The sequence below is a fragment of the Temnothorax longispinosus genome, chromosome 11 (assembly GCF_030848805.1).
Source record: "Temnothorax longispinosus isolate EJ_2023e chromosome 11, Tlon_JGU_v1, whole genome shotgun sequence".
Taxonomy (NCBI): domain Eukaryota; kingdom Metazoa; phylum Arthropoda; class Insecta; order Hymenoptera; family Formicidae; genus Temnothorax; species Temnothorax longispinosus.
Genome location: NC_092368.1, coordinates 16,865,326 through 16,877,409, shown reverse-complemented (window position 1 = coordinate 16,877,409; position 12,084 = coordinate 16,865,326). Strand labels below are relative to the sequence as shown.

At 45.6% G+C, this 12,084-nt stretch overlaps 1 protein-coding gene across 1 annotated transcript; it reads right to left on the bottom strand.

Annotated features, from left to right (window-relative positions):
• Positions 1 to 72: 72 nt before the first annotated feature.
• Med1 (Mediator complex subunit 1) lies at positions 73 to 12,019 on the bottom strand. The gene is made up of 8 exons (XM_071792883.1): positions 11,128 to 12,019; positions 10,625 to 10,770; positions 10,419 to 10,552; positions 10,156 to 10,294; positions 9,853 to 10,072; positions 9,316 to 9,541; positions 8,743 to 8,974; positions 73 to 8,653 (listed from the first exon to the last, which is right to left on the bottom strand). The coding sequence occupies exons 1-8, from the start codon at positions 11,156 to 11,158 to the stop codon at positions 3,761 to 3,763; spliced, it is 6,021 nt and encodes a 2,006-aa protein (XP_071648984.1). The 5' UTR covers positions 11,159 to 12,019; the 3' UTR covers positions 73 to 3,760.
• Positions 12,020 to 12,084: the final 65 nt, after the last annotated feature.

The following is a 12,084-nucleotide window of genomic DNA, read 5'->3' as shown; positions in this document are numbered from 1 at the left end:
GATAATTTTTATAATTGAAGTTTTACATACGCCTCTCGATTCCCGCATGGCAACGAAGAAGACGTACGTATATCTTCCGCCCTATACAAATTAATTTATTTCATACAGTCGATACGCATATACAATCCTCTTCATAATTTATATGTATATAATTATTTTCTTTTCACTTTATGATATATATGTATATACATATTTACATAACTCGTGCTTCCTCCCTTTTTCTTCCTTTCCTTCTCTATCTCGCGCTTACAAAGAACAAAATTCAATGAGAAAAAATAGGAGACAAGTACACGTCCACGCGTACATATAATACACAGTTCATTGATTTCTCCTAACTTTACACGACTTTTGAGTCCCGTTCTCGATACTGCGACGAAGCTACTTCTTCGTCAAGTTTCTCCGCAAAAATAATCTATACAACGAGAATCGCTCTTTTGCCGACACATTCGGCTCTTTCTCTCACCGTCTCTCTTTATCTCTGTCATTCTCTCTTCCTCTCCGATTTCTACTAGATCGAAAAATAGAGGAGGTGACCATATCTTATATTTATAGAGTTGTACATATCTTATTTATAAACATTTGTACCTAAATTTGCGCTCGTCCGCTCAGGCAGTCGCATAGTACTACATAGTACGTCGCGATGCAATACGATTAACGACCTTGAAAGCTACAGATCAGATCTCCTTTGTTCTCTAAAGTCAATCCTCCATTCCAGGCTTTCCTAACTGAGCTGTCTCTTTCTAAATTTAAATCTCGTGACTGAGATAGAGGCCGGGTGAAGACATTTTCATTCATACACAGGGGAACGGGGGATAGCCCCGGACATTATTGAAATTCAAGTATACCGCGTATCTATGGCCATTGTTTAAACATTCTAATATCTTCTGCGTATCTCGACATATGCAGAATGTTTAAACAATAGCCATAGATATACGGTATAATTGAATTTTAATAATGTCCGGGGTTACCTCCCGTTCCCCTACTATTGGAATAAGGATGAGGACTTAAGGGAAATATTGAAATAGAAGAAATGTTCTTCCCACTGATGTTAAAGTAAAAGAAATCGCACATATACCTACATACGTGTACGTACGATTGTTTAACGTGATTTTCGTTTATTACGGGAAATATGTAGATGTGCGACGAAAACAAACGCGGAAGCGCAACGTTTATCAACACAGCACTGCTCTAAAATTCATTAACGACTAATTGGAACAATGAGCTCCTGCTCTCCGACGTTTTACCTTAGGATAAGGTAAGCAGCTATGTAGAAAGAATCCATTTGCTGGACGATGTCGTTCGTAACGTACGAGATACCACGTCGATGCGAGCGTGCGAACGATTGTCTGGAAGAATTAATTTTGTACCCAAAATATATAGAAAAACGCTTCTTTCTCTCTCTTTCTCTCAGCACTTATTCAAGAGCACCTAATAATAAATAGAGATTTATCTCTTCATTTTCTCTCGCTTTTTTTCTTCGAGATCAACGAGATCGCTGATCCTTCAACCGCCTTCCATAATATTACTTCTAAATCCAGGAAAATAGCGAAATTAATTCACGTCTTTGTACACTTATTAAATATGTATACTAGACTTGGTATCCTTACTCCTTCCTCACTCTCGTTTGAATTAGCAATTTATTTCATTTTCCATCAGCCATTCTGAAGATCTTTTCCTCTTCTTCTTAGACATTCACCTTGCCATAAGGACATAGTATGTTTCTTCTTTTTTTTTTATCATTGAATTTCCGATCATCTGGGTCACAATTCTGCATTTTTTTTTATTCTTCTTGGTTTTCTAAAGGATGCAGTACTTACCCTATTACCTTGGAATTTGTTTTTATTTCTGTCGCAGGGGAATATTTCATTAGTTTATACTATAAGAACTCTTTGTCATACACTCTGTAGATTTGATTGAATAGAGAAACGCGCTGCTCCTACAAATCACTCCACGCTTGCACCCGAATTTCAGGGAAAAACAGACGTAGAAGGCACGAGGAGAAAAAGATGTCGCAATACGCTCCTCCGCATTCTTTCTTTATCTTTATACACAGCCTTTTTTAAAACTCTTGCTCGCACTGACATCAGAAACGTATATCACGCAGCCAGTATTCTCACTCGCATCATTGACAACGAAACGAAATTCCTTCATAAAGAATTGTCCGAGGAAAGAACCGTCGCGAAAGGCGCTGGCTGAACGTAACATCTCTCGTGAAGGGATTACGCAAGAAGAAAAATGGAAATCTTTCTTGGGAGACATTAAAAAAAACGATCGATATACACTTGGCAGTGTTGGAGAATAGTTAATACGGCTTGACACGAGCTGTCGCATCATCGCCGAGTCAAGAAACCGGCTAACTTCGAATGATCACATTCGAGTATCCCGGAAGCGCGATATCTCCTGAAGACGGAACAGGATACCGAAACGAAGGAAGAATACTGTTGCCGGTAAAAGAAAGGAAGATTTACGACGACGATGGACAATCTTTGTAGACTGAAAATCTAGAACGCCTCGGCGCAACCGATCCTGATTCACTTAGACTTTACTCCAATTGCGCTTGTCTCAGCTTTCTCAAAATACATTAATTAGACATATACGTTTCGTAATTCAATTAAGAAATATATACACATTTTGCCTGACGTAGTTGTTATATATCCATCTTTTAAAACATCGTAATAGATGTCCAATTCTTGAGGAATGCGCTGTTTATTTTAAAATTGGAAAATGCAGTCCTCGTAATAAACTCGAGTTAAAGTAAATTCGTGTATCAACGTATCTTTAAAATATCCAAACCAACTATCTGCTTTTAACAGTGAGTGTTCACATCATTGATGAAGAAAGGTTCGGTTTCGCTCTAATATTCTTTTCGTGCTAAGCATGAACGACACACCTATTCAAATTCTATTAAAGAATATCAAAGAGCAACGGGACCGCCACTGTGATCTTTAACGTGAATCAACTCGTACGACGCCAGAAAGACCGAGAAAGGACGTACGATACTTTAAGATAGATCTAGACAAGAGCGCGAACAAATATGAATGAATGAATGACCTTGCTTCAATATATGCGGGCAGTGCCGCAATTCAAATGAGTCAAGAATCAATTGCGACGACAAACATGTTCCATCTCTTTTCTTTTCAAAAGAAAAGCTACTACTATCACTACAGTCGTTCATGTTTGTTCGTTTGTCCTTTAGTTTAGTCTGGATCGATCCATTTTGCATCGATCATCGTCACACGGTTGAAGTTCTACGGTTCTGCTTGATAGAAACTGATTTCCGCGCTCGCCAATTTCGCAGTTTCTCTCTCGCTTTTTTTTTCTGTAACATGCACACATATTTACGCATTTCCATTCATCTCTTCGAACGGAAAGCAGAACCGAAATACACTCTAGCATTCTTCTCGCATTTAAGCTTCAAGTACATCGACTTGACCGTCCTAGGAATACGAAATACATCTTGGTATTTGAGTTTTTCTGAGTCGGTTATAACGGTCAATACGGTCAATACGGAGACTACAATAAAAAATCTAGCCAATAACATATATAGAGTGGTCCATCAGAGTAGAGAGAAGGAGAGAATGAGAGAAAGAGAGAACATTCGAATAATTTCTAAATTCGAAGAAAAAGATGGGTACAATTTGTACAATTTTAAGAGAAAAGTTCGGTGTTCCCGTTTCCGGTGGGATCTCTTCCCTGGTCTAGAACGTAGATGAATGAAAGAAGCGAGTATTCTCTCTTTGTCTTACAGTTTGAGTAATCTTCATTTGCCCATACCGACCAGCGCCTCGTCCATGAGCTCGTCGTCGGTGATACAGGGTGACGCGGATGAATGGGGGGAAGGTGGAATCACCCGGGGGCTCGGTGCCGGGCTCTTGACGATGTGCACACTGACGGACGGACTCGCGGCAGGCGGGAATGGAGCCGGAAGCGGCGGCGGGGGCGGCGGTGGAGGTGGGGTATTGCGACGCACCGTTGGCGCGGCCTGGGTCATCGCCCGCTCCGGGATCGTTGTCAAGTGATGCTGCGTTAAGGAGGCCGGCAGACCGTGACTTCCCTTCGTCATTTGATCTTTATTCGCCGCGGAGAAGTCCAGCAGCATCTCTGCCGCCGCCGCGGCTGCCGCTGCCGCTACCTCCTGTTCTCCGCTACCACTATTCCCACTGCCGCCACCGCCGACGCTGTCGGATGTCATGATGCTCGGATTACCATCAGACGTAGTCGCGACGCCGCCCAACGACGAGAAAATCGATGACGATGATGACGAGGAAGATGATGATGTGGAGGAAGACGACGACGACGACGATGACGAAGACGTCTGCTGCTGTTTCTTCTCCTCGACGGTGATCTTATTGTATTTGGTTTGCAAAGCTGCCTGATCGGCGGGCTTCGTACTCAGATTCAGGCTCTCGGCAACGATGGCGGCGCCGCTCGGCGCGGTCGAAGCGCTGGAACCCGTCATCGTTGCGTAGGACTTGGCACCTGACGACGCCAACTGATCGGGAACGTTGCCCTTGGGGAGGATCCCGCCGGCGGTTGTGTCGTCGATCTTGCCGAGGAACTGCTGACCTGTCGACGTTTGTCTCATTCCTAAATCCTTGCAAGAGTCGCGAGAAGGCTCGTCCACCATCGGTTGAATGCACAGATTTGTAGGTACATCTGGATCGGCAGCCGATTGCGGAGGCAGCATCAACCCAGCGTTCTCCCCGACGAGATTCAAGGATATCGCACCGGCTGCGGACGTGGCGATTGACAGATTGTCCAGTTTATTCTGCGAATGGTCCCGTCTCGATTGGTCGTCTGGTATCGACGACTTGGACACCGACACAGTGACGTTGGGCAGACCGGTGATCTTACCCTGTTCCTGTTTCAGACCGTCGAGAGTCTGTTTGGCGGAATCGGACAGGATCGACAGCTTATCCGATGATTTGTTCTTATCGCCGGTGTCTGCGACGTTCGCGCGCGCCGACAGCTTCGGTATCTGAAATTTAGTGTCTAGCTGCTTCCTCAAGCCCTCCATCACTAATTGAGGTGGCAGGCTTGGCGGAAGGCTGGAAATAGACGCGTGCGCGGCTAACAGCTTGAATGCGCGCTCGCTCTCGCTCTCTTCGCGCAGAGCGGACGGGCTCGACTTCCTGGCATCACCGAGACCCTTCGACGCGAATATTCCCTTGTCACCAGATTTCGGAAGTCTAGGCTTGTCTCGGCCTCGACTAAGATCAGTCGCCCCGGAGCTCGTCTTGGGTGAACCGGAAGCTTTGGAGGATGAGCCACCCTTTGATAGGGGAAGGCCCCCTGTTGCGGTCGCGCCAGTGATACTCGCACCACCACCAGTATTCGTCGCACCCGAGGAAGAGATGGCGGACTTTATACCGGCAGTGGCTAACATCATCTTCGCGGGAAGCAATTTCTGTGCAGTCTGCAACGTTTGCGGTTTCTTCGATGCCGGTCCAGAATTTACGCCAGGTTTGAGACCCGTATTTGTCCTTGGTGAGCCATTGCTGCCGGGAATTACATTGCTGGATGATGACGACGATGACGAAGAAGCGACGGACGACAAGGAGCTCGAAGATGAACTCGCAGCTGCTATCGTTCCCGACGATAACTTCAGGTTGGCAGCCGACTGCTTGGAATCCTTGGTACGAGTTTTGTTGATAGTGATCTTGATCCCGTCTGAGCTGTGCTTCACCATGTATTCGGCGGGATTCTTCGTCTCCACGGACGCATTTTTAGTGACGCAAGAGGACTTCCCACCTTCGACGATAGTCTTCCCTCCGCTGGACGACGATGAGCCACCGCTGCCGATACTCTTCTCCTTCTGTCCAGTGCTGCTCATTCCGCCAGTGTTGCCACTGCTGAGACCTGCTGAGGATCCGCTGCCTTTCACGGAACCGCTACCGTTCCCGCAGGCATCGGTTTCGGTACAGTGCTGCGCGTTCTTCAATTTATCGATCACAGCATTGAGAGAACTCTTACGATTCCGTGCCTGTTGCGCCGCAATCGCAGATTTGCTCGCTGCGTCAACCTGGCCAGATGGTGGAGTGCTTCCACCAGAAGCCTGTAGAGAGGAGACCTGTGAAGCTTCGCCACCGCCGGGAGAAATCATCTCCAGCTGCTTCACCTTACCACTGGATGACTTAGTTTTGGGACTCTGATGGCCACTGCCCGAACCGCCGGATGACCCGACGGATGACGTTCGTCTCTCTTTATCTCCACGACCGGAAGATTCCTTCCCGGAGGACGAAGAGGAGGACTTAACTTTGGATGGGGTCGTTGTCGTGTCGGAAGAGCTGCTGCCGCTGCTCTTACTAGACGGCGAGTTTGCCGCCGATTTCAGGGCTGACATACTGGGTTTGCCGCTGCTCGCAGCCGAACTACCATGTTTCGGAGATGAGGTATTGCCATGTTTCGGACTCGCACTAGCAGGTACTGGGACCGGTACAGACACTGCCACGGACGGCACGTTGCCTACTGTGTTGGGCACCGTGGACACGGATAATGACATCGGGACCGACATAGGAACGACCGGAACGTTCGGCGCGTTGTGCTTCGGGCTGCTGCCGTAGACGGGTGAGTGCTTCGGGCTTTGCACTGGTTTGCAGGTTGCTGCTGCCGTTTGACTGGCCTTCAAGGTGGGACTGGATTTACCTACAAGTGTGGCGAGCGAACTCGAATGAGTGGGCGACGGACTGAACTTCCTTACAGCCGCAGGGGAAGTAGGCCGTGAAGATGAGCAACTCAGACTGACGCCAGTACCACCACCGCTCGGCGGTGATTGCTCGGTGCTCGGCTTGATGCTCACCGATACCGGCTTCGAGAGTGGGTCTTGCTGTTGCTTACCGCCTGATGGGACTTTGTCCGGTGGACCCATCGGACCATCCTCTCGTTTACGTTTGCGCCGTTTCTCTAGCTTATTCCCGCCGCTCTTATTATCGTCGGAGCTGCTTTTAGCACTGCTACCACTGCTCTTTCCACCGCCACTCTTCCGTTCGCTTCGCTGCCGATCGTCCGTTGCGCTCGTCAAGCCGCTGGTCTTTGGCGATGGTGCCGGACCGGCAATCGGTGTGATGGTGATCGAGCTCGGTAAATTAGTCTGCGATGGTGAAGAGGCAATGGGTATAATCTCGATGCCAGGTCTCCTTTCCAAACCCATGCCCGTTAGTACGGAATTGTAGTTGGTGGTGCTCGCTTGATCCAAGTTACCGCATGAAATCGGAGTAATACTTACTGATGGTGGCACCGGTAGACTTTTGTTACCACTACTTGTTGTCGACGTCTCATCGACGAATATATTTGTTGGGCTCGACTTTTTCTCTTCGCTACCACTGCCACCTCGATTTTTCTTCGACTTGCGCGTTGACGAGGACTCGCGTATCTTTATCAACTCCTCCACATCTTGCTGCTGTTGTTGTTGTTGTTGTTCCCCGCCGCTGTGTTGCACCTCCATGATCTCGCTGTCCCTCTCAGAATTGTCGAGATCATAATCCGAGGCGCTCTTATCGAGTATATCGGTAGCGTCCAAATTCGAAAAATCTATGCCGCTTGTCAAACTAGTGGCCGAAGTCGGTGTAGATGTTCTAGTCTCCGATGTGAGATTCTCGCGGCCGCCCGTGGGCGTTCCCAGTGGTGTCGAGTTCTCCGAGCTCGAGCTCTCCAGCAAGATCTCTGTTGCCGTGCTACTGTCTCCGCCGTCACTCTTTCGCTTTGGACTACGCCAAAGACTGTCTGTGCCAGTCTTTCTTTTCCGCGTCTTTTTTCCGCGCTCATTTGTGTTTGAGTTGCCCGTCAGAGAGTTTTTTGCCTGTCCTAGCAGTGCACCAAGCTGCAACGGGTTTAGCATAGAGGCAGAGGCGTTGTTCGTCCCAGCAGTGCTCATCGTCATCGTCGTCGTATCGGATTGGCCGGAATACGACGGAAAACCGATACTATTTTCCGTTCCGGCATCTAAAAAAGACTGCTGTTGCTGTTGTTGCTGCAATTGATTCGATGCCGATTGCTGCGTTTGTCTGCCTCCCATACACCCGTTACTGCCGTTATTCAAACCGGGTTCTTGCTTCACTTTTGTCTCGCCATTCGTAAAGTCCGGCATGCCAGACGCGGTGCCAGATGCGTTTTGTCCAGTCTGATCCTTACCGCCGGATCCCAAATTGAGATTGTAGCTACCGTTACTACTGCCGCTGCCGCTGGTCAGATTGTTCATCACTGCAGGTAAAGAGCGACCCTCCCAGATTTTCAGTAACATTCGCATGGTCAACGGGATGCTGAGGCAACGTTGCAGCACCCTACCGCTGAGATCCGACGTCTGTTCCGCGTTCGTTGTCAAACTCACGCCGTACAACCGGCATTTAAGCGTCGATATGTCTGTCAGATCCAGTTCTGCGGTGGCCATTGTCTCTTCGTACGGATGCTCCACGCTCACGCTGATGTGCTGCCACGAAAGGGCGCTTACTTCGAGTATGGTCGTATGTTCCGGATCTTGGCGTGCCATGGGCCGCACGCAGCTCGCGATCAGGCAGTTGAACAGCGCTTGCTGCCGTAAGTACACCAGAATTTGCGGCACGTGCGCGGGATGCGTGAAAGGGATACTGCACACCAGTACGCCCTCCATGCTCTTGTTTTCCGTCATAAAATAGCAGTGCTGCTGATCCGGCAAGGTCTACAAGAGAGAGAGAGAGAGAGAGTTGCACGATGTGTCTCAGGATATAAAAGACATAAAAAAACATTTTTTTAAATCTTGTCACTTACCACATATAAGCCTCTATTGTTTCGACAATCCAGCTGGCCATCGCTTGCGTGCTGTATTATCAGACTGAGAAGCGGATGTGGCGCCGAGATATCGCCACACTCGAGCTCCGTGACTTTCTGTATCCTCTTCACCAACTCCATGCAGATGGGCATCTTTTTGCCGAGCTTCAACACGAAGCAGGCAGGCAACATGGAGGAATTTGTACTGGTCAATGGAGCATATGAAGGAGTGCTGAAAAAGAGAGGCAATGGAGTAAAGAAGCACAAACTCTTTTTATTGCAACTGTTTTGATTTAAAATAAATCTTGACAAACATGTTTTGATCAACCAACTTTCTCTTTGTGTCTTTCTTATATCTATAAAATGTATTTTGCTAACTTTATACAAGGGGGACAAAGGAAGCAACAGTCAACTATAGATTAGATATATATACATATAAAACCAAGCAATAGAAAATACGCGCAATTAGCGAAAATATGATTAGAAATATAATTGTAATTGTTTGATTTTTAACAATTACATGGGAGAAACGTATAAAGAAATAATAAAAAAATAAAATTTGATGTTACACACCTCTTGCCTGTAGGACTTCGGTTTACAGTTATAATACTAGAAGTAGGCAGCTTGTGACCCGTCGAACCTTCCATACAAACAGTCACCGAGTGTCCAATCTTTCTTTTAATGATTGTATCAGGATTAAGAGTGTCATAGGTTCGATTCTCTTCGTCGATTAAATCGTATGGTGAGACGAAATACGTCAATTTCATCGGGTGGCCACCTCTTCTTCTTTCCAGAATTCCTACATAACGATAACGTATAGTTGAGTCGCATATCTATTATATATAACAGCAGTGCATATATGTATATGCAAATCTACTTGTGCGTAAATAAATAAATAATGTGGAAAATAGATATAACAACACTTTTATGCGTAAAGCTGGATGCACAACAAAAAACACAGGCAACAAGAATAGGAAATAATACAGGCAATATTTTGAAGATCTATTGCCCATGTTATTTCCTATTTTTGGTGCCTATGTTTTTCATTGTGCATCCAACTTAAAATATAATACAAATTATGTAAAAACTGATATATGTCAAATCACTAACCGACGGGACTCTTGTGAACCAGATTGAACGGTTCTTTCATGAACGTTTGCAGCTGTGCCAAAACACCCAGGTCAGCCTCGAGGGATTGTAGAGCGCTGAACGCCTTGCACTTTACTTTCTTGTCAGCGTTCAGCTGATATATCGATGCCAATCCTTCCAGCTGCGTGGTAAAATCGATGAAGTCACCGCGTGACAAAGCCGATGCGAGTGCTTCGCAACTCTGCAACAGCGATTTTCAGGATTAATGATAAGAACACGTAACAAGAAAAACATAATCATAACAATTATGTCCGTAGATCTTACCTGCTGCTCACTTTTTCCTTCATGATGGATTTTAACATCCCTAACAAGCCCTGACGGCTCTAATAGAACTTCCAAGAAGAACATGTCGGAGGATATGAATATTTCCGTGCCTGGAGGACCAGACATCATGAACTTTAATCTGTGTAATGGGACAATGGTTTATATTTAAGCTCAATTTATTTTACATGATATATAAGTTATCAAGTAATAAATAAATAAAGAAATATTACATTTACTAGATGACAGATTTACAAATGACTCACCCTAACTGCCTTGCTAAACTTTCCAAACGTTCTACCATAGACTGGAACGAAGTAACCTTGATAGAATGCTGCAAGGTGTCCAAACATTTTTGCAATTGATTCTTCTCTATGCTGTCAATTGCAAATCGCTTGTCCTACGTAGCAAGAAGCTGCATTTATACCTTGGTATAAGTGTCGAAATGACAAAATAAGTAGAAATCACTCACCAACATGGCCATACGCATGTTTTTCGCGGTCTCCACTAAAGGTTTAAACGTAGAAGCCTTGGAGCGTAATTTTTCCATCAATAACTCCATTTGCCACTCCTTACCCTTGTCGGAGACAGATCCTCCTCCGGTCAAAGGTTGCCCCACTGTAAAAGAAGTTTCCGATATAGAAGACGCTGTGCCAATACTAATTACCTAGCTACAGATTAATTTCTCTTATACAGATATACAACAAATAAATGATAACGTATTTAATCAAAATAATTAAGAATTTTAAAGAATTTATTCAGAAATAGAAGAGATTGAAATTAGGTATGTAAAATATAATTGCACAGCTGTACGCTGTAAACCTCTTTAATGATGCATCATTAATAAGGCATATCAAATTCCATCAATTAATTAATCAACCAGGGATTCGTAATTTCACGTGTTACAAAATGATTTTCAAGATTTAGAAAACTAATAAATCGGGATTATGCCAGAAATAAAAAAACCTTGCTCACCGTGGGGCTTCTGTCCGTTGGTCGCATCCATGTGCTCCGGTGGTTGGCACAGATGCGTTCGCGGCGTTTGCGCTCCTTATGCAGCACGCTATCCGCTATCGCGACGTCGCGATGCTACGCGCGGCAGCTTGATCGACCATGACGGAGTACAGAGCGGCGACGTACAGGCGGTTGAGGCGATACAGGTGAGAAGAGAACTGAGACTTGAGAGGTGTCAGGTGAGACGGGGAACAACGCGAATTGCGAATGCGGTCTCTCGGGGTCTCGTCTCGGGTCGTGTGTCGTGTCAGAACGCCAGGCTCGTAGGCTCGTACTCGCCCGGTCGCCCCTACGTTCTGCGTGATTCTACCACCGCTTCTCTCGCGACTCGCGAGTCTCGCGACTGATCGCCAAATTCCTCCACCCAGTCTAACCTAACCTAGCTTCATCTTGCGTCTCGGCCGTCTCGAGCACAGTAGTCTCGGGTGTTGTCAGATGGCGACACTTGCTCCGTTTTGCATATGTATGTGTGTGTGTGTGTGTTGTGTGCGCGCGCGTGCATACATTCACCACCATTCACTATGCTACATTCTACAATACTCTACATTTCCGTTACTTCTATAGTCAAAGCTCTACACTTTTTATAGGATACTTTATTCAATCAATAATAAAAAATCAATATCTCTTGGATATAAATGCGCAATTAGCATTAAATTTATTATAGCGCAACATTTGCTGCTTTCTTTCCGCACAATTCTTTTTTCCCAATTTTCGTTTGGCGGCGCTTTTTCTTTTATATATATTTATATATTGTATTGTATATTGTATGTCGCAGAGAGAAAGAGAGATCGAGAAACTTTTAAGTTTTTTGGACTCATGTTTCATATTTGAAACTTTTAAACTGAATGAGATACAATTCTAAAACAATATCTATACGCGATATCTTCGATTCCGAAGTACTTAATTGTATTCAAACAC